This window comes from Seriola lalandi, unplaced genomic scaffold (genome assembly GCF_002814215.2).
Source record: "Seriola lalandi dorsalis isolate HSWRI2012SDOR001 ecotype SW California unplaced genomic scaffold, Sedor1 jcf7180002054784, whole genome shotgun sequence".
Taxonomy (NCBI): Eukaryota; Metazoa; Chordata; class Actinopteri; order Carangiformes; family Carangidae; genus Seriola; species Seriola lalandi.
Window position 1 is genome coordinate 1,093,245 of NW_019525337.1, and position 27,025 is coordinate 1,120,269.

The 27,025-nt window shown below is 39.9% G+C and overlaps 1 protein-coding gene across 1 annotated transcript in view; it reads right to left on the bottom strand.

Annotated features, from left to right (window-relative positions):
• efl1 (elongation factor like GTPase 1) overlaps window positions 1–27,025 on the bottom strand; it is a 104,574-nt gene that overhangs the window by 76,311 nt on the left and 1,238 nt on the right. Inside the window, exons 4-11 of the mRNA XM_023425562.2 lie at window positions 25,674–25,807; window positions 24,358–24,495; window positions 23,981–24,195; window positions 22,043–22,166; window positions 17,581–17,660; window positions 13,691–13,827; window positions 13,444–13,566; window positions 7,219–7,318 (exon numbers count right to left, since the gene is read on the bottom strand). Coding sequence (XP_023281330.1) covers window positions 7,219–7,318; window positions 13,444–13,566; window positions 13,691–13,827; window positions 17,581–17,660; window positions 22,043–22,166; window positions 23,981–24,195; window positions 24,358–24,495; window positions 25,674–25,807 — 1,051 coding nt within the window. The remainder of the gene's footprint in view (window positions 1–7,218; window positions 7,319–13,443; window positions 13,567–13,690; window positions 13,828–17,580; window positions 17,661–22,042; window positions 22,167–23,980; window positions 24,196–24,357; window positions 24,496–25,673; window positions 25,808–27,025) is intronic.

The following is a 27,025-nucleotide window of genomic DNA, read 5'->3' on the forward strand; positions in this document are numbered from 1 at the left end:
CACCTCTCTTTTGCATAAATTGGATATAAATGGAGCCACAGCGTGAATTCAGGATTCTAACAGGAAACCACAAAAGAGCAAACCCTGCTGGATGATGGCCTGGTCTTAAGAACAAATAACTTCTGACTTACAGCTTCAGTCAAAGTCAGCTCACTCAGTAAGGCTCACTTCGCTCACATTGTTTCCTCCAAAACCAAGAAGACAAACAAACTAAAAGCAGACAGATGTTTAAGTGATGGTTATCAATATAATGTAATATTTATTTGAGCCTAGGGCTGCTCAAACATCTACATAAACACTCTGCTGTGTGGTACTTCATGCTTTCTATCAGACCGTAACAAAGTCACTGCTTTTTTCCTCAGGAGGTCAAATCAGTCTCTCAGTGGTAATAATGGAAATGCCAGGACTTGGTTTCTGGCTTCGCCCACTGTGGTTATGAAGTAATGGCTCCCAAACACTGGAGCTGGACGATCGCAACCCCAATGAGACCTTGTTGAGACTTTTTTTTTTTACCAATAGAGGATTTAGATGGAAGATGTTTCCATTCTGGTAGTGTATGCAACTGTAACTGAGCAGCTGAGAGAATATTCTTTATGACATTTGCATGAATGCCCTGCAGTGGGATATCATCAGTTAGAGGTTACATTCATAAAGTTCTCAGCCAGCTGTTTAGCTGTCTTGATGGAAAAGAATTGCCTTATACAAATTCTCATTTAAACACTGGAAGTCTTGCTGGTCTTGAAGAGTATGTTGTACGCTTTATCCTGCAGTATTCTGAAGGCTGTGGTGTTCATGTTGTGCATTTAGGAGTATCTAAGTACAAATGCAGAAGGGACCTTAGCTGCAGGTCACAGTCTCTGTATTTCTATATCATGTCTGCCTCTCTCCTTTTCATCAATCTAAAAGATGCTACCCAGTGCAGATTTTTTAGACCTTCCAGGGATTCTGTCTGTTTGCACCTCTGCTTTCAGGTTCTGGCTGCCACTCTCACACCACACAAACAAATCACATGCCAAATTCAAGGAATCAACAAAGGCTTCCCTGGATAATAAAATATGGCTCTATGTGTTATATAAGCTACTTCAGCACACAGGGCAACACTTCAATGTCAGTATTTGTTCATAAGCATTACAAAGGGACCCAAGGCTACAACTGGCTTTAGTTGACAAAGGAACATACAAAAGAAATCACAAAAGATTTTATGACTCTATAGTTTTGTGTTAGAAAGTTTGTGCAAGTTAAATATTTATGAAAATGCAACCTGCCCCCGCCAGAGGGCACAGAGTCCCATCGTCTTCAAATGTGCCAATCAGCTACAGGTCAATATTCGCTACAAAAAGGCTTTGTGATAATAGCAACTACCATTATGGATTTTGAGCTAATTAGCATAACATTAAAAACAGTAAAATGAATAGAAGTTTTTGAATTTTTACTTTATCAATACCAGATTTGATATACAGCCTTGGTTGATTGAGAGGCACATTTCTATTAAAAATGAGCGAGATCGGTTGAAAAACATGGCCGCGGTCGAATGGAATGTCTTTCCAAAGGGCGGGGCCTAGCTAATATTGGCCATAACTTATGAACCATTTGTCTGATCATCATAAAACTTAGATATCTTCAGGTTGTTACAGCGAGTAGGTCTACCAAAGCATTAAGTAGCTCAAATTTGGCTGCTTCCCTCAGTGGTGTGGAAAACGGTTAGAACCCACGAATTGCCACTTGCGGCTATAATCTTTTTTTGGTTTTACAATTAAGGCCGTTGTCGTGTACATACTTGGCCTGGAATCAGTCACAAGCCATTAAAGAAGTGCATTGTAAGGACATGAAGAGTTATGGACCCAAAATTGACACTTTGTGACTCTTCCCACCATCAAATTATAAAATTGATAGGAAACAGAGCAAAGGACTCTTCTCTCACAAACAGTTCATGCTTTTAGCATGTCAGAGGGATGCGCAACCAGACCAAAGGTCAAAGGGTCAGCTCCAGAGGATCAACCAATGGACACCAGGCAACTGGAGAATATAAGCAAAATCTCCAGTTTGTAACAATAAGACTCTGTCTAATGATATTTGATTGTTTCTTATATAGGACAAGTAACAACAAAAGAAGGAGCCTCTCTGTGCCATGCATGAACACACACACACACACACACACACACACACACACACACACACACACACACACACACACACACCAACCTCCCTTCCTCTGTCCCTCTCTAGATAAGAGTCATAAACTACAACCCACATTCCAATCCTGGGTAGTGACCAGCAGAACTCTCTTCACAGACACAGATCTGAGGAAGAATGTAAAATTAAATATCTAACTGTTCTGTAAATCATGAGATGTTCCTATGTAATAGTTAAATCCCAAACTTTTACCATATAGAATGGTTGAAATGTAAATGTAGACTTTAAGACAATGTCCTTCATGTGACCATACTGCCAGCATCCTTCACACAAGGTAACACACTACATGACATCCAGCATGTCCATATCATTATTATTACAGTCAAAGAACTGCTGTGAAATCCACATTTATAGACTATATGCTAAGACGAGAGAAGATGCTAGAAGAAGCTAGAGTAAGTAAGTAAGTAAGTAGAGTAACATTCTTTTTGTCTACATGCGCGATCTTTTATTTTTATAAGCCAAGTCAAGACCAATTGAACCAAAACAACACAAGTGCCTCAGAGTAATTTTGTAACTTTAAATCATCATCAAGTTTTCCTTTGTGAAGATTTTGACAACTTTAGAGTCATCTGGTCAACGCTAGTCTCCTCTAAAGTTATCCAGCCAAAGTGAAGAGCATTAGAGTTTATTTAGCATCAACCCGCAAGAGACGCCAGCAGAGAACATCTGCACGACCGCCTGCAGAGAAGCCGAGCATGACTGGGTTGATGTCAAAATATAGCAATATTTAATCATCAAACCTAATTCGTAGATGTAGTATCATTAGCTGTATAGCCATAGTGTATAGCCATAACATATTCTCTCCCACCATTGCCAACTCATCACACTGCTCATTTCATTATTATTTTCATCTTTATGATTATTACACCTTGCATTTACTCTGTAGAGAGTAGTTTAGTTAATAAACTCCTTTATTTACACCCAGCTGTTGTCCTGTTGTGTTCTTTTGACGTAGAGACTGGAGATCCATTGAATCGAGAAGTCATGGCTTCCGATATGAGATTGATAAATTTGGCAATGAAGTAATTCATTGCTGTCCTCCTAGAGGACTGGTGCCCCATTTCAACGAGAGTAAATTCTAAATTATGGCGTTAACGCAACACCGTGTAGAAGGTGAGGTTTTCTTTCATTGTTGGGTTTCTTTTAGAAAGCTGCAACTCTTGGTTTTGTTCATAAACATCTATCTTTTTATGTTGCTTCCTTTTATGTTGCTTCCATTTTCCCCAAATCAGCTGGATCGTAGCAAACATGGTCCTCTCCATGTCTTGAACCTTGCAACCGTGAGACAATTCCCCCAGATTTCACTGATTAGATCCATTTCTTGAAGTGAAGGAGTCAAAGAGTTAAACCAACTGTTGACTGCACTCTGTCAGGCCATGGTGGCATACAGTATGTTTATGACGCATTCCTCTGTAGGCAGCTGTAACCAGGGGCTGCCACATAAGTGTCTTAAGTGTAAGTGTATAAATGTGCATGCCGTGGGAAATGGGCAAAAAAGAATGGAAGCTCATGCAGGCTCATTAGCCAAGGTTTTGGACAGGCTTTTTCCTTCCTGCTTCACAATCTGAAATGACCTCTCTTTCACATTTCTGTATCTCCTCTCCCCATCATCTAACCCATCTCTGACAGCTTGTCTCTACCTCCTCTGCTCTGCCTGCCACTCTGTTTCCCTCAGAGTGCATAAGCAGTCTGCAATTAGGATCCAGAACTGTCACAAGAGGGAGAAGGAGTGCAGAGATGACTCCAGTCAGAGGCCTGAAGTAGGAGCTTTCTTCTGTGCATCAGATATGCTTGGACATCAAGAAGCTCAAAACAGGGGATGGCATGGAAGGGGAGTACAGGGTGCTAAGAGCTACATGCTAAGCTAAGCTCTGTTTTTAAACATGTTTCACAATGTTTGTGAAAAAAACTGTCTGACAACACTGCAATGTCTGAACTGATAAATCAGCATTTTCAGGTTAGATAAGACCTCATTAACACCATTACAAAAAACACAAAAGCCAAGAATGAAATAAACCTGAAGACAAGCGCTGTCTGTGTATCCAAAGCCTGATGTATTTTGTACAGCTGACAGGTCCACTGTTGTCCAACAACAGTGAGATGTTCCTTCATTATCATGAACACACACACTGCAGTTTATTTTGAGTCAGTCCCACAAAATTAACAAATCAAATCCAGCAACAAGTTTGCTTTCAAATCTGAAAAATCTGAATCTTTTCAAATCAAATCAAATTCAATAATGTTTTTATGTTTGTCTTTCAACTTCATCACAAGTTATGAATGACTAAAACTGACTGACTGATTCCCCTAGATCTACAATTGTGTTTTTTTTTATATATTTAATGTTCCCATCTTTAAGTCTTCAGGAGCTGTATTATTAAATTATTTTTGAGTCATTCATGTGTGCCGGGAGTCAGCAGGACATTAGCTTTGCTCAGTCTCAGGACTCCTATGCTCATACTCTATGGGCCCAAAACCATGAATGCCTGAGGAAGACTGGCATGAAAAACGTTTTACATGCCAGTTATCATGGCATGTATGGAGCACCAAAACCAACAAAACGCAAACAAGAGTCTCTCGGCTAGTCTAGTAATGACACACAGCTAATGATCCGTCTATTCACTATTTCCTCTTTCATGGCAAAACATCAAAATTCAAAGTTCGGACACAACGTTCGGCAACAACTCAAAAGCTTCGCAATTTAGCATCACAAAGGTCTTTAGACTGCATGACCATATATAGAGTGAATATGGTTAATTATCTAGGAGGAAGTTGGTTACAGTACGACGCCTGTAAATCCTGTTGGATTTATAGTATGGTTCCAAGAGGCTTTTCTACACGTCTGCCTTCCAAATTTGTATATGTATGACTAGCGCCGCACCTCGTACAAAACCCATAAAATATATATAGAATTTCACCACATCTGATGCATGTATAAAGTAGTGTGAGTTTCTCAGCACATTCAGCCCCTCAAACATGTGATTCATTTTTGTGGAATAATAAACAGAAGTTTCGATAGGGTCGATAAAGGTCGACATAAATTCCTTCCTTTATTCAGTGCTGATCATTTAGTGCCATTTACATAAACAACCCACAGCTAACTTTAGTTTTGTTTTTTTGGATGTTTAACCAGTTTACATCTTAATGTTTTTGAGTGAAAATTAACTCTCAACCAAATCTGTGCAGGTTCCATTTGCTGAAGAAGACTATTGGATACAGGAAAGCTCCAGGAATATCTAAGTAAATGGTCTTTGTTTTTAGAACATTTATCACAGAACTTTATGTCTATATGACAATATTGTTCTGTGTGACCACTTGCTGATTAGAACTGCCGGTCACACAGTCCAGCAGCCAATCATCAAAAAGCTGATGCATGCAGTTGATACTGTTGGAGTCCGCAATGTTTTTTTTTTTTTTGTTTTTTTAAATTGTGAGAGGTCTGTGCACCAGTGGTAACCTGAACTGTGGAGGTTTGCATGTGAGCATGTGAAAAACCAGGCAGCAGCCGTTCACACCAGCTGTGTTACGTAGCATCTCAACATTCAACAACCATAGCACACACCAAATGCACCATACAGGCAGAAACTAGAATCACCACCTTGTGGCTGATTCCTCCACCAAACAACCTGAGGCAGGAAATATGGTCCACTCCTGAGTTACAGCATTGAATAATGGCCAGATGTGTTTTTGCAGAACATGATGATGTCACAGTGAAGTTGACCTTTGACCTTTTGAATATGAAATGTCATTACTTCATTTTAGACTATTCGACATTTGTGTTAAATTGTGTCACAATTAGTGTGTGGATTTTTGTGTTTGAATTTTTGTGAGGTCACAGTGACAGTTACCTTTCACCACTAAAATTTAATAAGTTCATCCTTCAGTCCAAGTGAAAATCTTTTTTCAAGATGTTCCTGAAATATCTCATTCATAAGAATGATAAGGACGAACAACCCAAAAACTTGTTTAGGTGTTCAGGCTTTAAAAAAGGTCAAATACAGTTGTTGAATGTACCTGGTTGAGAGAGGGTGAGTGGAACTAAGGGAACTAAGGCCCCACGAAGACTGACAGTGGTGCATCCTGATAAGCTGACGTGCATTAAATGGTGTCCATGTGTGAAAACAGTGGGTGTCAGTGTTATGACATGCATCATGTTCTGTCTTATGGATGATTCATAGACTTTACTATCAGCAGTTTTTCATTGGAACTACTTTCAACCACAGAAGTGAAGACATTTCTGTAGATTGTTTGGGCAGCATTTCTTAAGAGACATCTTGCTGTTGAAATCTTTGTTAATATCATTCCTTAATGCTCTGAGCACCACAAACAAAAGTCTATTAACCTCCTGTTTTGGGGTACAGGCAGAAATCAGAGACTTAAGCCCTGTTCAGAACTGTATTAACACCCGTCTGATCACAAGTGGACAGCTCTAAATTCAGTGTGAACATACCCAAGACACATTGAGGACACACGTGGCCACTTCCATGGTGAACATGAATGTGTCCTGGTCCACACTGAAAGACCACCTACTCTACTGAAGTCATCTGACACAGTCTGATTAGTCCCAACATAGTTTTTTTAATGAACTCAAAATATTTTACTATTTCTGATGGATAAAACCTGTTTTCATCCCACAGCTGAGATTCACTCAGCCCCTCCCTGCCCCGCTCTCTCTCTCTCCAAAAACCAAAACTATAAGCATGGAGAGATGGCACTACAGGGCAGTGAAAAAATATCTGTTTCCTCTGTAATCTGGGTAAATCTACCATTTAAGTAATGATCTGTGTGTGCTGCTATCAAAGCAGTGAGTTCACACTAAACAGTAAAAAAGAATTTCCGTGGCGGTGCTGTAAGTGGTATAATGCTAAAGCCTGTACCTCAGCCCTGGGTAACTTCAGAGTAACATTGAGCCAACTCTTCCCCTTTATCCATAACAGACATATTAAGCATGTCCACAGCCACGGGGCACGAGGGAAGAACAGGAAAGCAGCACCATCTACTGACACACAGACACACATTTACCTCTGTCTGTTGTGAGGCAAGGCCTTGGTGTCCACAGCAAACATCTTGGACACAAAGACGATAACTGGAGCATTTTCCTCGCTGGAACACTGGAGGAACGCTGGAAAACACACATCTGAGGTCACTACACAGGAGCCAGATAAAAAGCCAGTCGTGTTCCAACATTTTTAGCTGCTTACAGAAAGCAAGAAGAAATGATTTGAGACACACAACACACACATAGTCTGGCATTTAAAGTGAATGGTGATCAGTCATTTTGATTTTCCTTCTCGCAGTGATGATGAATCAGAGTGCAAACCAGAACATTAAATGCTGCTTTAAACATTTTAAAACACTAAAAAACGTGAAAAAAGTTGATTGAAATCATTTGCTGACTAAACATTAATTTAATCCCAGTACAGATGAATCACTTCTTATTTTCTAATTACCATTTAATATATACATCTTTTCAAAATATTTGTTTCTTTTTGAATTTTTTTTTTCATTTTTTTGTTTTCCATTATCTGAGACCTTTTTAATCATTCGATCTGCACTTGCTACATCATCTATTAATTACTTTTTCATAAACAAGACAATTTTGAATTTTATTTTAAATATTGCCCAAGATATGCAAAGTTCATTATCGATGTATCTGACACACTGAAATGATTAAATGATTGTTACTTATTAAATCTGACAAGTTATTTTTCTCACCATAGGTCTTGGTTAAAACTATTCAAATGACAAATGTCAACGATTGATGTGACTGACAGAATGCAACTGAGGAAATTTAGGATTAGGGTTATCAGCTGATAATTTTGCTGGAGAAGACCTCTGTTTAGGGTTAGTGTTGGTTGTCTCACAGGATATAGCGATTTCCTTCGAGACAATCTGGATTTAATCAGACCCGAGACAAGTTTAATATTTAATATTTTCGCCTGTTCTTAATTCATTCACACAATTAATGTTAATCAGTTACAGCGAGGTAGATATGATTTAAACAGAGAGAGCAACAGTCAGCGCCTGAAGACATGAGAAGCTATTCACAGAATGTTTTCTACACTACATAATCAGGGTCTGAGCTCAGTGAATCTCTTATACCTACATTTGAAGTTACAGATATTGTGTTATAGATTTTGTCATTTGTGATTTTGGGCCACTTGCATAAAACTGAAAATAAATTACACTTTTTTTTTTTTCTTAAATACAACACATTGAATCAATATGGTGTATGTGGTACGGTGTGGTACAATGTACTTCCATTACATCATTTGTAAAAGGATCAAATATTTCTATAATTACATGAGAATAAACTTTACAGAAGATGAACACAACATAATTGAATTTGAGGTTTGTAGGTAGTTGTCTGTGTCGCTTCATATTTTACACACTGATCAACAGCATATAAAGTGCTGCAGCTCACACTGACTGTAATTCATTCAGAAAGCGCTGTTCATCTGTCAAATGTCTGATGTCACAGAAAGGAAGGAAGGACACACACACACACACACACACACACACACACACACACACACACACACACACACACACTCACACAGACACAGACACACACACACACACACACACACACTGCTGGCAGGCTGACCAGACAGTAAACTGGGCAAGCAGCAGGTTTTGTAAATGAGTTGGAAGGAAATATACAGAATTCTGGAGAGTGTGAGTTTCTATTTCTGTGCTGTGTGCACCTGTGAAAATTTGACCATTGACCGAGGCTGCCACAGAGAAATCCATGTTTAGCTGCTAAGTTCTCCTGCTGTTTTTATAAAAGTCTCTGTTTTTATGCTATAAAATGTATATATGTAATGTATATAAATGTATTCAGTGATCCTCCAATAACTGGAAATCAAAAGTGAAAACAGATATTAGCAGAAAAACAGTCCACACTCCATTGAGGCAGATTGAATGATTTTCTTTAAAAATTTGAGTTGTGTATAAAATGGGAGGGGGCTCAGATGAAGGGTAAGTTGGTCTGAATGTTACAAAATAAGAAAGCTATTGACAAAAAATGTGCCACAATAGCTAATGTGGCTATACTGCATAATTTCTGAGGAGACTGCAATGCAAGGACATCAAAATTAAAATCAAAATTTGAAAAATCACTCTTGGCCCATTACTATGCGGGGTTTTTCCTGCATAGAGAAATGCGAGGCAGCCGCCTGCGTCAAATTTCATGCCGCCTCCCGACAAAATTGTTTTTTGAAAGTAGTCCTAGTTCTCAGCCACAAGTGGAAGGTGCCGGTGGAGAACAGGATCAGAGCGCGAGAGAGGAGTCAAGGCGAGAGTACCAAGTCTTATATTAGAGTGTATTAACAAGTGTAATAAAGCCGGCTTTTACATGATTTTAACATCACTTTTTATTGATTTTTCCAGATGTTCTCAAAAGCATAGAGTCAGTGGCTTTGACTCGCAATGGCTGGAGAGATAATGATAAAAGAATAGAAGGCGGCGACCTGATTTTCGGCCCTTCAAACAGGTGAATAGGGTTGCCACCCGGCCCGTATAATACGGGATCGTTCCGTATTTGAAAATAAAAAGATTCTAGGACTTCAGTCTCAGTACACATGATTTTGAATCAATACTGGATGCAATTTGTACCGTATTTTCGTTCATGTTATATCCTCAAAGTGCTGTGAATAATGTAATGTCAAGTAAAACTAAACCAGTTGACACCTTCTTTCACATAAGAGGTGGCAACCCTACAGATGTATATTATCTATAACAATATTAAAATAATATTATAATAAAAAATGATATCTCTTTTACATCCAAGCACACCCAGCTTCTTGAAAAGATTCCCTAAATTAATGTTACATTCCATCCTGTATGTTTTGGGTTTTTTTTGCAGAAATGTCTCAAATCACAGATTATTTTAAAAAGAGTTTGTGAGGAGGAGAATCTCGAGGACAGGTGAAACAGTGCAGAGCGCAGACATCATTAGTTCTTCTAATATGGGGGGAAAAAAAGTAAATTCATGTTACTGATGAGATACGGTTAATGCGTCAGTAGACTTAGTTCTCAGCCACATGTGGAAGGTGACGGTGGAGGAGAGGATCAGAGCGCGAGAGAGGAGTCAAGGCGAGAGTACCAAGTCTTTACAAGTGTATTAAAGCAGATGTTTATTTATTCATTTTATTTTACTTCATTTCTGCTGCTGTTGACAGGTGATGGTAGCAACACTTTTAAGAACAGAATTTATAAATATTAATGTGATTAAGTGATGGATCATCGCTAGCACTGTCACCACCACCACAGGTGAAAGTATTTACCAATTAATTAATGAATTAATGTTTTTTGATCTTTCATTGTCATTGTTGTCAGACAGCAACATTCAAACATTTCTAGTATTTATGTTGTTGATTAAAGCTAACATAGAAATAGTCACACACTGCTGTACGTGTTACTATAGTGAAAATTCATAACAGATGTGTTCTATAAAAACCATCAACAAAGTTAAAGCAAGAGCTTCATAAATAACTTTATTGAGCATTATAAACTCTATTAATCCAAACAATTTACAACACTGGAAACATGTATAAAAGAATAATAAATGGATTAATTAAATACTGTAGTGTACAATTTACAGTCAACTGTAACTATTTAAAATAAAAAATTAAAAAAATACAGCTGTGGATGAAGTTAAAGCTGAATTTCACTGTCATATGTAAGTTTGCTAACTAAAAAGAGGAAGTTGAATCCGGTGCAGGCGGATGTGCATAGCGTCCTCTGTTCTCGGGGTCAGATGCACCCCTCACTCCTCCCCAGCTCCACCCTCTCCTCCAAATATGGTTCTTTCCAGTTATAAAAAAACAAAATGGCGACGGCCAAAACGCAAACTCCTGGCTTCAAAACGGCAATTCACCAACCAATGGGTGACGTCACAGTGGGTCACTACTTGGTACATCTTTGTTTACATTTCTGCATCCTGGAAAGCAGCTGCTGTTCACATCATCGCTCAGATACAAGACTACAAGCTCATGTCCTTATTTACCATCAACTGGTAGGAAGAAGACGTCAGCTGGAGATAGCGTTAGCTTACTTGCCTCATGTTTAATGCTGCTCTCTGTACCTTTACTGTCAGTACATACATTGCTCACACATTTTACTGGAAAATGTAGCGAGGCTTCAGGAGAGGGAGGGTCTCTCTCTCTCTCACACACACACACACACACACACACACACACACACACACACACACACACACACACACAGGAGTGAAAGCTATGTGAATTAATCTGTGGTTGTGTGCTGATTTAGCTAAATCTCTGACTCTTGCACTGGTTCACCTTTACATCCCTGAGTAGCACAGTATGTTTGTCAGTTGGTTCAGCTATGAGCTATCCCTCAGTGTACCTACAGTTACTTGTGCAGTTAGTAGGTGTGAATATTTAACAACATCTATTTAGTTTAGTGTAACCTCGTGCAGACCGAATAGTTTATTAAATGCACAAGTTATAAAAAATTGATGCACCAGAGCTCGAGATATCTTGACTTTTATGTCATGATCTGAGATCCTACAGTCCAAGCCATAAGTATTGGGACAGTTACACATTATTTTTATTCTTCAGGCCCTGAGCTTCAGCACATTCAATTTGAAATTAAATAACAGAGACTACATTAAAGTGCAAGTCTCAGCTTTAACTTGTGTCAGACTGTAGGGGAGATGTAGCCCCTTTCACAGTGCTAGTGCTAGTGCCCAAAGTTAAGGAAGTCACACAAAATCATCATATTTACAGTCAAAGTTTTTACCCATAGACATCACCAGATGCTCTCTACCTTCAGTCTGATCTTCAGTGAGTGGAATTCGTGGTCAGTCAGATTGAGATCAGGTGATTGACTCAGACAGTCAAGAATATTCCACCTATCCACCCTGAAAAGCTCTTTTGCTGCTTTGGCTGTATGTTCAGGATCATTGTCCTGCTGAATTTGCTGAGTTTTGAATCTGAGCACAGAATGCTCAACTAGACCTCTACTTTTATCCTGGTGCTTCCATCAGCAGTGAAATCATCAATAAATGGCAGTGAGCCAGTTCAACTGGCAGCCAAACATGCACCATGACTGACACATAAGGTGGTGGCTTTGGGTCATGAGCTGTTTTCTCTTTCCATCACTTTAATCGCACTGGATTTTTGTTTGATCAGTCCACAGAACTTTATTCTACAACTCCACTGATTTCTTTGTGTATGTTTTTGTTAACTGCAGCCTGGTCTTTCTGTCTCTGAGGTTTAACTGGTGTTTACATCTTGTGGTGAATCTTCTGAAGTTTGAAGTCTTCTTTTGATTGTTGACAGCATGTACACCAACATCCTGGTGAGCATTCTTGACTTGCTGTGCAGTCACAAAGGTGTTTCCTTCACCATGTAAATTATTTTTTACACATCCACAATATTTGAGCTCCTCTGTTGACCAGCTCATTTGCCATTTTCTAGTTTTCCTGAGAACACCTGCTTTTTTAGATAGTATCTAACTGCTGGTTTTAAATCAGTTATCTTTAGCATCTCTAATTAATTCCTGAGTCTCATTATTATCTTCTTCAATTGCGACCTATCTAAATGATAACTCTCAATCAACTCTGAGCCATATGTGAGCTCTTTTGTGCATGAACTAACACATTAATGACACACAGCTGCGCAAAAAACATTCAATTGTCACATGTCCAATTACTTGGGCTGTTGATGAACCCTTGCAATTTTGGCAATGTGCTTTAAGAGATCAAGATCAAGAGGCTCATTCATGTCAGATGCTGTGTGGTTAGTACAGAGAGGTGTGTCTGCAGAGGGAAAGCCTGACTTTGCAGTCACAAGGCCATACTGGCAACTGTCGTCTACAGAAAGTAGCTAAGTTTTGTCCAAAAGTTGCTAAATTTGTCGCTAGGTGCTGTTTTGAAAAGAAGAAAAAAAAAAGGCTCTGAAATGTCAGTAAATGTAGTAACAAAGGCGCTAAGTTGTGAACACTGCTTGTTTGCGTTGAATTATTTTGTAAGAGCAACAGCCAATGGGGACCCTCCAACACTCAGCCAGTCCACAAGTCATATAGCCAACCAATGGTATAACTTCATCCCTCAGTCAGTCAGCGTCATTCACGTTTATAAGGCTGACCCTGCTGTTGCGGTCCAGCCAAAAATGTGTAACTGTCCCAATACTTATGTTCTGGAAAGCACATTTCCTAGGAAGCAACTATAACGTTGCGTGTGTGTGTGTGTGTGTGTGTGTGTGTGTGTGTGTGTACCTTTGTTCAGTTCCTGAGTCTGTTCGGGCAATGAGTCAAATCGTCGCACTCCAACACTCATCAGTTTCTCCACGCGCTCTGCTGCCATGTCTAAAGGACTGGGAAGCTTCTCGCACACCATCACTACAGTCTCCATTAAAGAAAACTACAAACCAAATGTACAAACATCACCGAACAATGCTGAACTGAGTCAGCCAAACTAAAGGCAGGAATGAAAATGGACCCTGCGGGTTCTGTTCCAGGATACAGAGGACAGCTTGGGATACAGGTAGCCACTGGCTACAGATGGCAGTCAGGAGGACTTTGGGGTCGGAGTGACGAGAGTCCCTGGCCATCACCTTCACACCAAGTGATGTCACTACCTTCTCCACCTTCTCCTTGTCCCTGGATAAAAAAAAACATGATAGACATCTTTACAGAGAGCAAGACATGGATGCCCACAGGTCACCTCAGCACAATATTGAGAGATAGATGGTGCTGTAAACTTGGTAGTAGTTGTTACTAGTTGGTGAAGTACTGTAGCTGGTGACCTAGCAAATAATACAAGTCAAATGGGTATGTTCTTGCGCTGATCAGTCCCAAAAGCTCTCAACGGTAGGCAGCTTGTCTACAACCACATCACAGTACTAGAACAAAAGAACACGGTAATATAAAAGTGGATGGTACATATAACAACAGGCTATAATAACTTCCTTTGCTAGCTTTTCCTGTCCTGGAATCTAAATTTATTGCTAGATCTTTTACACGCTATTCCTCATTCCAACATCTATCCATTGTCTATAATCATCATTATCATAGTTATCATTATCATCTATCATTTAGTGGATATTGAACATCCATACCTTTCCTGAACTACCAGTATGTTAGTAGTTACCTCATTAAAGCAGGTGAAGGAGGACTACAAAAAGAAAGTGGAGAGGAAGATGCAGCACAACAACACCAGAGTGGTGTGGAAGGGGATGAGGACCATCACTGGCTATAAAGACAAGAACAGCCAGGCAACATCAGGTGATGTGGACAAGGCCAATGAGTTCAACCTGTTCTACAACAGGTGTGACACAGCCTCACCTGTTCTCTCTCCCACTGCTTCAGCTGCAGCTTCTCCTACAGCATCTCCTCCACAACCTGACACTGCAGCTGCAACTCCCTCCACACTGGGGTCAAGTCTCCTGTCCTTTACAGCGGAGGAGGTGAGGTCGGAGCCCAAGAGGCTACGTCCTGGAAAGGCAACATGCCAGGATGGTGTGTCCAAGGCTTTTAAAAGACTGTGCAGCCCAGCTCGCTGAGCCTCTCCAGAGGATCTTTAACTTAAGCCTACAAACAGGGAGGGTCCCAGTCCTGTGGAAAACATCAGGTCTTGTTCCAGTCCCTAAAGTAGGATGAGATAAATGACTACAGACCGGTGGCCCTCACATCACACATCATGAAGACCCTGGAGCAGCTGCTTCTCGACCTTCTGATGCCACAGGTTGAACTCCCTACAGCTCGCCTACAAGGAACATGTTGGAGTGGATGATGCCGTCCTTTACATGCTCCACCAGCCCATTCTTACTTGGATGAGCCAGGTGGTTACATGACAATTATGATATTTGATTTTTCATCATCCAACCACCCATTCTTAAAGACAAGCTGGAAGGATGGGGGTGGGTCCCTTCTTTAGGTCCTGGATTGTGGATTACCTGACAAGACGACTACAGTACGTCAGGCTGGGTAACTGTGTCTCAGGGACAGTGATGAGCAGCACTGGGGCTCCACAGGGGACTGTTCTGGCTCCGTTCCTGTTCACCCTGTATATGGTGGACTTTACAGGTGCTGGTCAATAAATTAGAATATCATCAAAAAGTTGACTTATTTCAGTAATTCCATTCAAAAAGTGAAACTTGTATACTGTATACATCCATTCCACACAGACTGATATATTTCAAGTGTTTATTTCTTTTAATTTTGATGATTATAACTGACAACTAATGAAAACCCCAAATTCAGTATCTCAGAAAATTAGAATATTGTGAAAAGGTTCAATATTGAAGACACCTGGTGCCACACTCTAATCAGCTAATTAACTCAAAACACCTGCAAAGGCCTTTAAATGGTCTCTCAGTCTAGTTCCGTAGGCTTCACAATCATGGGGAAGACTGCTGACTTGACAGTTGTCCAAAAGACGACCATGGACACCTTGCACAAGGAGGGCAAGACACAAAAGGTCATTGCTAAAGAGGCTGGCTGTTCACAGAGCTCTGTATCCAAGCACATTAATAGAGAGGCAAAGGGAAGGAAAAGATGTGGTAGAAAAAAGTGTACAAGCAATAGGGATAACCGCACCCTGGAGAGGATTGTGAAACAAAACCCATTCAAAAATGTGGGGGGAGATTCACAAAGAGTGGACTGCAGCTGGAGTCAGTGCTTCAAGAACCACCACACACAGACGTATGCCAGACTGTCGCATTCCTTGTGTCAAGCCACTCTTGAACAAGAGACAGCGTCAGAAGTGTCTTGCCTGGGCTAAAGACAAAAAGGACTGGACTGCTGCTGAGTGGTCCAAAGTTATGTTCTCTGATGAAAGTAAATTTTGCATTTCCTTTGGAAATCAAGGTCCCAGAGTCTGGAGGAAGAGAGGAGAGGCACAAAATCCACATTGCTTGAGGTCCAGTGTAAAGTTTCCACAGTCAGTGATGGTTTGGGGTGCCATGTCATCTGCCAGTGTTGGTCCTTTGTGTTTTCTGAGGTCCAAGGTCAACGCAGCCGTCTACCAGGAAGTTTTAGAGCACTTCATGCTTCCTGCTGCTGACCAACTTTATGGAGATGCAGATTTCATTTTCCAACAGGACTTGGCACCTGCACACAGTGCCAAAGCTACCAGTACCTGGTTTAACGACCATGGTATCCCTGTTCTTAATTGGCCAGCAAACTCGCCTGACCTTAAACCCATAGATTTTCTATGGGGTTAAGGTCAGGTGAAGAGGAAGATGCGATACGCCAGACCCAACAATGCAGAAGAGCTGAAGGCCACTGATCGACTCCATGCCACGCAGCATTGCTGCAGTAATTCAGGCAAAAGGAGCCCTGACTAAGTATTGAATGCTGTACATGCTCATTTATTGACCAGCACATGTATATACAACTCTGAGTCCTGCCACATCCAGAATCACTCGGATGACACAGCTATTGTGGCGCATATCAGGAATGGGCAGGAAGAGGAATATAGGGATCTGACACTGGCCTTCAGTGAATGAAGTGACAAGAACTGCCTCCTTCTGAATACCTCCAAGACCAAGGAGGTCTTTCGGAGGTCTAGGCCCACCCTTCAGCCAGTCAACATTCAAGAGAAGGACATTGAGGTGGTGCACCTATAAATACCTAGGTGTGCACCTGGGCAGTAAACTGGACTGGTTCCTGAACACAGATGCCATCTACCTGAAGGGGCAGAGCAGGCTCTTTTTCCTCAGGAGGATCAGGTGCTTTGACATTTGCAGTGAAATGCTGCACGTTTGCTCAGTCAGTGTACTCTTTAATGCTGCAGTCTGCTGGGGCAGCAGCATGTCAGACATGAACACAAAGAGACTGGACAAGCCGGTAAAAAAAGCTGGGTCTGTGCACACAGGACTGTTGTGGAGAGATGCATGCAATGTAAGATGGAGGCCATCGTAGACAATACCAACCATTCTCTCCACAACATTCTGGCAGGACAGAGAAGCAGCTACAGCTGCAGTAAACGTCTCATCTCTGCGCTGCAGAACAGAGAGGTTCAGGAGATCCTTTGTTCCCACTGCCATTGGGCTATATAACAACCCAGCCAAAGGAAGTGGACTAATTTATTTATTATTGTTTATTCATTATTAACTATTATTATTATCAACAATGACCTAATGGACACATGAATTTCCCCTATGGCACAAATAAAGTATCTATCTATCTATCTATTATACATGAGTAGGTGTAAATAAAAATTTGAACCAATAATGTACTCTTAATTCTCTATACATACCATCAAATAAAACTGATATTGGGTTTGATTCTAACATTCCCTCTCCTTGTACAGAATGTCATAACATCCCATAACAACAGGGAATTCGTTCAATCAAGAAAATAACACTGCTTGTGAATTTAACATTTAAGAAGGTAGTATCTTTCACTCACCTCCTTGTGACAACTGCATCATATAAACTCCAAATGTTATCCAGCACAAGCTGCACAAACAGTGGCTTCTTTCCTTTGGCCTGCAGCAAAGAGGGAGACAAAAGGAACACATCAGAATGAATGCAAGAGATAAGGAGTTTGACAGGGCATTTGGTTCCAAGTTCAGCTCAAAGAGTCCAGTTTCATCAGTCCAGAGAATCTTTGTCCTCATACTCTAAGTCCTCCATGTTGTTTGTCAAACTCATAGCGAGAGTGTAGGTATATGCCTTTTACTCAAAGTGTCTTGCATCTAACCACTCTACCATGAAGGCCTGATTGATGGAGTTCTTCTGAGATGGCCATCCTTGTGGCAGGTTCTCCGCAGAGGACATATGGAGCTCTGTTAGAGTGACTGTTGGGTTGTTAGTCCCTGACCAAGGCCCTTCTTGTCCGGAGTCCTAGTGGTTGTAAACTTTTTTACCTTTTCATACTGTGCCCCTGGGAACATTCCAAGCTTTCAAAATGGTTTTATAACATTGCCCTAATCTATGCCTCGCCAAGGCCTGTCTAAAGCTGCTTAATCATGCAATTATCTAATCAGTCAATAGTGTGACCGCAGTGCACTCAATGTTGCAGATCCAGGTCAGGAGCTTCAGTTAATGTTCACATCAAACATCAGAATGAGGAAAAATGTGATCTCAGTGATGGCTGGTGTCAGACACTGGTTTGAGATTCTCAAACTGCTGATCTCCTGGATTTTCACACACAACAGTCCCTAAAGACAGACTCGTTGGAGCTGACAGAAAGGCTACAGTCACTCAGATAACCACTCTTTACAACTGTGGCTAAAGGAGAAACTTCAGAGTGACCAATACGTCCAACCTTGAGGTAAATGGAATACAAAAGCAGACGACCACATCAGGTTAGACTTCCTGTCACCAAGAACAGAAAGCTGAGGCTGCAGTGGAAACAGACTCACAAGACCTGGTCTGATGGATCTGGATTTGTGCTGAGGCAGCAGATGGTAAGGTCAGAATTTGAATCCATGGGACCAACCTGCCTTGTGTCAACAGTCCAGGCTGGTGGTGGGGTATTGGTGTGACAAATGTTTTCTTCTGGATGCCAATCAATCACAGTTTGAATGCCACAGTCTATCTAGACTAAAACCAGCTGATACTAGACTGAAGCCAGCTGACACTAGACTGACACCAGCTGACACTCGGCTGAACCCTGTTGACACTAGTCTATAGAACTCCTTTACAGTCTGAATATTGTTTACAATGACTCAAAAAATGATTTAGATGTGTGAAATCAGTTGAGTTCCCCTTTAAGCGGAATGGAGACCATGGCCAGGCCTCAGGAGACCATTAATGTTTGTACATAATTGAATAGCAATGCATCCAATAGTTTTTGAGATTTTCCAGTTTGGAACAAATTGGCTGACCGACTGACGGACCTTTCCATCTGAAGAGCAACACTAGCAGCGTGGATAAGAAGACAGACCAAACATAGCAACCTTGTCTCTTTTAGATGTGACAAATCCACCTTCAGAGATATCATTCCATTAATTTGAACCAGAGTTTTCAATCATGATCTATAACAATCTTGGGGGCTTCCAGTACACAAGAAGTTAAAAATAAATTATCCATCAGCTATACTGATTATCTTTTTGGCAATTGCAGGAGGGCTGGAGTCAATCTGTCACTGGCATGTTTGGTATAAAAGCCTGGTTATCAGCCATAAAATAATATCAAAAACTATAAAACAAACCAACAGCAAACAGACATACACACTGTCAATAGTGTCTGTCTAGGCCTGTTTAGACTGATTTTTGCTCAGAAAGAATGTTCTTAGTTTAGCAGAGAGTCCAAATACACAGTACTGACTGACAGCAGTGTTTGCCTATTGAAATGGTTAAACAGTCATAGTGTCAGAGAGGCTCAACATTCAAGACCCCTTTAAGTGAGGGTTGTAACAGGGCCGGGTGTGATCAACCTGTTCCTTTACACCCCTTTGTTCACAAATAAATACACTGGGGAGCCAATCAATAAACAGTCACAGTCAAACACCTTTCTTTATTTATTCAGGGTTCCTAATCTTTTCTAGAGATCATTTTCCAGGACTTTTCCAGGACATTTTCAGTGATGATGTAGCTCATATGAAGGACATGAATCACATCATATACCAATGTGTTGTATATTAGTATGTATCTGGGCATCTGACTTGAATTATGTGCAGTTTATACTTGGCTCTATTTATGAAATGATCTCTTATATGCTTAATCAAATATGAAATTATGCCAAATTGATAGCAATTGTCAATAAAAAGTATCCTTATTAATTTATAACCTGACTCACCTTTTTTCTTATGCCTGACATACATTGCTGCCTGATCACCAATAACTACACAGTAGCCTACTGACAACCTACCAACAGTGACTTAAGTGTGTGTGTGTTTGCCAAACAAAACCAATAGCATCCTGTTCAAAATACTGTCATCTACACACTAGCCTACCATTTGAACGTCAACATGAACATAACTTTCCCCTAAATAGGAGAATGTTAAAATAATTTTCCAGGATAACAAAATATTTTCCAGGACATTTTACTTTTTCTTTCACTTTCCATGACTGGTAAATTGGTCAATTGTTTTCCAGGTTTTCCAGGACACATGGGAACCCCGTTTGTTGCTGTAAATTGGAAGACTTGATTTTTTGCATGGACAGTATTGGAGTTAAATCCATCAATAACTTCCTGAGGTTGAGAGTTTTAAGAATTAGGATTGGTGTGTAATTATTTATGAGGTCACACGTTAGCAAATAAAATGAATGCTAAAAGTTGCAAACAAAAGAGCACAGCACTGCTACTGGTGATGTTAACACCCACAACTTTCAGTCATACAAGGCTATGTAAAAACCTTCATGCATAAAGTGATTTGCATGATTTTAAACATATTTTCAGCTCAGCTCACAGCTCATGTGCATATAGTACATCAGATTTATTGACAGTAGACTATATTAGCACAGTGTGGTGGTCAAACAAAATTAATTTAGGGCAATCAAAGATAATTACAGCAGAACCAAAATAGCGGAGTTGGGCAAAGTTCAGATGAAATCAGTGTTCACAAAATAGAAGAAAGGCAAGGCAGAGAAGCCACGAACATTCCCATATTCTTCTTCTGAATCTCTTATTTTTTTTCTCAATGAGGTTTGCTTCTATCAGTGCTCCAAGTCAGATTCAGCAAACTCTCTTAACTCTCTTCAGCCTGATGAATACCATGAGGTCATGAGGAGGTGGGTGTTCCTGAGATCATTAGCATAATCTCCATCCTTAAATCACTATAGAGCTCTACCTGTCTACCTCTGTTTGTGGGCAAGTTTCATTCACAAAAATGTTAAAGCAATGTTAAATGTAAATGATGTTAGAGCAAAAAACTGGTCTCAGTAACAGGACGTACTCAGTAGTGTCAGAAATTATATTAGACCAGATATTATATATCTTATATGTATATTATATTGGACCAGAGGAACAATCACGCAGTATTAAGAAGATGCCTCATCATCAGTGCAGCAATGTACTGTGACAGAAATCAGGTGGAAATGATTTGACATGAAGTTAGACACACTTTAATAACAAAGTGATCAATGACTGAAATGGGATATGCTCAAGGGGAGGTGTCATTCATTGAGAGACTGTTATACAGCATGTTACATGTTATAACAGAAAATGTAAAGATCTATGAGTAGCTGCTGGACTGAGGCAATGTTTCTAAAAACTACTGAAATGTAGCCTATCAAAATATGATGATAAAATTATAATATCCAGAAGACCCCTTAAACCTCCCTGTAAATTGGCAAGCCATGATGATAGAATGAACAGAATATTAATTTTGCATGACATTTATTTTCTTTATGTATTTTTTTTGATTTGAGTTGATTTTGGTATTATATTTTAATGCCTGCCGTCCTGTTGTGGCAGGCAGACTACCTGTACATGAGTTCTTTGACATGTCGTAGTCTGAACTACTACTAATTTCATTTGTACGTAAAAGAAAATTGAAAGAAATTGGTGAACGCAACAAGTGATTTTAATCATTCATACATGTCAATAAATAAGGATTTTTATGACGTACAAGTGGTTCTTGCTTAAACTGAACTGGCTAATGATTAAAAAAAAAAATACAACATGGTAGATGAACAGATAATATTGCTCAAGCTAAACATGATGAGTAACTCATAGATAGATTATGAGCAGTTGGTCGGAGCAGGGGAGGGCAATTTAAGATGACAGCTGTGACATCCTCATCTTTACAGTGTGAGATCAGCCCTTTCCGCAATGTTTTAGAGCTACAGGTGTTCACTCTCTCAACAGTCACCACAGAAAGGATGTTTTTTGGAAATACATCAACCCAAACGTTTGGTGCTGTAAGAAATCCCATACTGAAAACACATATTAAAAGAGATCTACAATTATAGTTACATTACCTGAGCTCCTTTCATGATCTTCTTTGCCTTTGCATTGAGGTAGAAATCTCCCCACAGGGTTCTGAGCAGCACCTCTGCTTTAATACCCATCCTCTGGCTGTAGATGTGGGCAAACTGCTGGATGCTAGAAAAAACAAAATCATAAATGTAAATACATTTTTATGCAGGTTACTGACAACAGAAAAGCATACTCCATGAATTAGTTTTTTTGTTTTAACTGGCCTTATTAGCAGCTTTGAGTTCAGTGGAGCTGAACAGAATAAACATCACTCTGCTCTAGTCTGGACCTCGGCTTCCTCCCCATCGGCTTCACACAAGTGCCAGTTCAGAGGTGGGGAAGACTTGCTGTCACCGCTGGGACTTAATTGGTTTATTTATAGCAAAGAATGATCACAAGGACACAGCTCACCTCAGAACTGGGTCTTCATGTTCTCATAATTGACTGCCATACATCAAACTACCAGTGCAGCAAGGAGATTTATGTAACTGTGTTAGCATGTAGAACACATGTTGTGAAGTGGCTTCCTCAGTTACAAGTAATGAAAGGTTAAGGAGAAGCATTTTATTTTAAAAGTTCTTTACTGGACAAAAGAATGAGGTCCTATCGAACAGGTTGAAGTTCCTCTGATGGTTCTGTAATCATGTTGAGGGTCATATGGTGTCACAGATATTTAATCCAAGTTGACAGCACCATCTAGGGGACATCTGAACATCTGTTCGGCTGGGTCTATAGGTGGTTTAGATGTATACAGTTAAATGTATTTTGAGTATTAGTTAAGTTACTAGGTCAGGGTACAATTCCAGAAGCATGTTAATCATATTTTTGGCCTTGGGTTAAAAATAGCGGTGGGATACCTTCAATAAATGACCCATTTTCTGGAATACTAACCCACCAAGGTTTCATGTCTGTAGACAAGACTGAGTTAATTTCTTTAAACTCACATTTTTTCAAGAATATAAATAATGTAAGCATGAAACATTATGGCCCAGGGCCCCTCCACAAGGCCTCAAGAACAGATATAAATACATGGGCCACATGAACGCCCACTCACTGCAGTTTATAAAATGCTTTAGTGCTTCTCATTATTAGATAAACTAGAATGTAATCAAATTAACACAGATGAATTTTTCCTTTTATTTGAAGTGACTTCAATTTTGTTTTTTGTTTTTTTATTTGCTTCCATATGTGCTGACAAGTAAAGAGACAACATAATATTGAGAAGCACAGTTCTACTGACTGCTAATTCAGTGTTTACACACTTAAAGCAGGAAACATCCAAACACTAGCTACATTTAAAATAAGCTTAAAACATTTTGATATAATTTAGCTTTTTATTAGTTTTGTATATATTATATGGTTGTTAATGTGCATGGGTCTATTTTGTAACTTATTCTCTACAATATTGTGCTACACAAATAAACGTCAACTTGATTTTGTTGGGACTGGACTGGACTAACATTCAGATATTGTTCACACACTCTCAATGGAACTGTGATGATATAATACTGTGTTGTTGCTCTCCAAAATTCTTTTTGATTTCAAGCAAATTGCAAACAAAAACTGATCAAAATAATTTATGTGTTTTTCTGACTACTTTGTTGGTTTACAATCTGAACAGCAAACACTCAAATGCCCTAATCTATATTTCTGACCAGTGAGATAAATGGGGCAAAATAAGTAAATCACTTTCCTCTGAATGATGAGGAGAGTAAACTCAGTGATGCTTGTTAATGAATAAATCTGCTTCATTTAAAACTTTATTGGAAAGAACTCATATCATGACTGAAACTGAAACAGTTCCTGACTGAACCATCAGCAGCTTCCAGTGAAATTGCCTTTGAAGTATTGAAGCTCTCTAAATCTAAAGACCTTTTCTCCCTCCGAGCCTCGCACACCACTGATGTCATCAACGCAGGTTCAGAGGAGAGCAGCCTCACCTGAAGCCCCATCCATCTATGGCGCTGGCAAAGACTACATTCCCTTGGTCAGGAGAGAAGTAAAGGTGGGAGTCGTCTGCCTCCTCCAGCCCAGCACTCCAGTCATAAACCTGATCACCAGTCAACGTCTCGCCCTCTTTCTCCTCCTCCTTCTCCTTCTCTGCTCGCTCCTCCAGCACTTTGGATGTGAACAAAGTTCCTGTCACTGCGTTCACCTACAGGGAGCAACATGCACACGAATGCTTAGTTACAGTGGTCTACAAAAGAACAAGTACAACAAAGTACATCTTCACTAACAGTGGGCTTTGCAACACAACAGTGGCTGAGAGTGTTGGAGAAGACTGTGGCCTGTGTCAGGTGAGACTTGGACCTCTCACCTGTTCCAGGATTTTCTGCAGGTGGGTATAAGCTTCCTGAGACGTGAGTTTCAGCTCTGTTATGAGTCGGTCTATCTTATTGATGACCAGAACAGGCCTGATGTTCTCCAGCCACGCCTGACGCAACACAGCCTGGGTCTACACAAAATGCAAACATGATAATAAATAATAAATATGATACAGTTAGAAAGAATCCACTAAAAATAGAGGTTTTATATAGCTGATCAAAACTGTGCAATTCCTTTATCTAATATATCAATAGTTTTTCTTTTTTTTATATATATATATATATTTATATATACAATTTAAGTATTCATGGTAAAACAATGTGATGATAGATCAACTCCAAGCATTTTATAATATTCACGAGATTTTTAAAGGTTACTTTAAATTGTTTCAAGTTTGGAAAATGATTCTTTCAATTTTAAATGGATTAAATTGCTGTTTTTACCCATCAATTATGACACCCATGAGGACAAAGTGAAAACATGTTCAAATTCATTAAAAATCTAAAACTGAAAACTCTCAGGGTGAGGTTTGGAAACCAGTTTTAAAGCTCAGAGTTTTCCCAGGACAACAGTGGCCTCAATCACAGTGAAATGGAAGAAGTTTGAAAACCACCAGGACTGATGCTGCTGCTTCTCGCCAGCAGGGACAGAGAGACTGATCACAATTGAAGGAAGAATGAATGCAGCCAAATGCAGATGTCCTTGAAGAAAACCTGCTCCAGAGTGCACATGACCTCAGACTGGGGCAATGGTTCGTCTTTTAGCTCCACAATGACCTGAAGCAAACAACACTGAGTGTCTTCAGGACCAGTCTCTCACTGTCCTTGAGTGTTCCAGCTTAAGTCCAGACTTAAACCCAATAGGACATTTGTGGAAAGACATGAAGATGGCCGTTCAGACATTTCCCATCCAACCTGACTGAGCCTGAGAGGATCTGCCCTGATCCAGGTGTGTAATGCTTGTAGAGACTCACCAAGAAGACTTGAAGCTGCCAAAGGGATTTCTACAAAGTCAGTGAGTTCAGGGTCTGAAGACTTTTGTAACAGATTTAATAAATTTGCAAAACATGTTTTCACTTTGTCATAATGGGATATTGAGTGGGGACTGATTTTTATTTTCTATTAACAATTGAATCCACAACACAGTGTGTAAAAGTGAAGGGGCCTGAAGGGGTCTTAACCTCATACTGCCATACAGACTGCAGACTTGGCATCTTTATGAGAGAATGTGGATCTACGGTAAATAAAATGACTCTTCCTTATATACCAACAGCTTACAGAATGATACAGTAAGTCAACACATATTTACCTGTGGACACACTCCCTCCACAGCATCAACAACTACAATGGCACCGTCACACAACCTGACTGCAGTGGAAACCTCAGAGGAGAAGTCGACATGACCAGGAGAGTCTATCAGATTGAGTAAGTACTCCTGATCTCCTGAGGAGACGAGAAGCACAAAACAAGTTTGAGTCCTTTCATCAAATATGTTTTGTTTTGACTGCAGAGAATTGATCTGCTTTAAATTGACAGTAAAGTCAAACTCCAGAGGTCTATTCCAGACAGCAGATTTAACAAAAGTTGAGGAACCCTGAGGTGGGAAACTGAGTTTTCGGTTCCCGAACAGCTGATCTGGGTTAGTTCAATCAACTCTGGGTATGTTCACTCACAGTTAGACACGTGCATGAGGAGTATAAAAAGCCATCAATGGAGCTCTGAATCAACAGGTAAAGAAAGAGCAGAGCCTCCATTTTCATCCAGCGGAGCCAGAAACATTAATGTGACTATCTTTAAAAAACAACAGCAGCAGTGAAAGAGTCTGAGCTGGAGAAAAGAGTCAGTTAGTTCAAACTAACATTTTACTCAGCATCATCCACATTATTTAAAAAAAACGTATTTTCTTAAGGGATGCAAAAAAAAGCATCAAGGTTAAAGTTAAGAGTAAATTCTTCTTCCAACATAAACTTCATTAAATGAATGTCTCCGATCTTCACTTTAATACAGACAGTATGAAAGAGGAAATGACGTGTTTTGTCAGAAGCTTCTTAAATCGCAGTAGGAGGGGCGGAGAAAGACAGAAACTCAGGGTTTGTTGAAGAAAACCTGCCAGTGAGCAGGTCAGCTCCCAGAATTTCCCTCATCTCAGGGTTAAGAAATTCAGAGTTTTAACTAAACCCACTTTCTGGAATAGACCCCAGCTCAGTAACAATGGAGCTCAGATGAGGCAACTAATTATTTTCATGAATCTGTTTTTGTTGGTTCAATTTTTGATATATGTATTCCAAAAATAAACAGTAGCACGCAAAGCTTTGTAGATAAAGAACAATGTGGACTACTATGCATATTAAAGGACAGCCATCAACCAAGGTTCATAGGTGATTCACAGATGCTGTAATATAAACAACATTTAATTCACCATTAAACAATCAAATGTCCTTTTTTGTTTTACAGTATGGAATATTTTTTCTTATTTCTGTGAAGATGACTTGACATCATGTCCAGATATTCCAATGAACCTATGATAGAGACTGAAACGACCAAGAGCGGTCAATGTCAGGATCCGTTGTAAGTTAAGAGCCTTCATGTTACTCTGCATTCACACTGAGAGAAATCCAACATTTAAAAGTAAGAACACTTGTTTGTTGGTTTATTTTTATT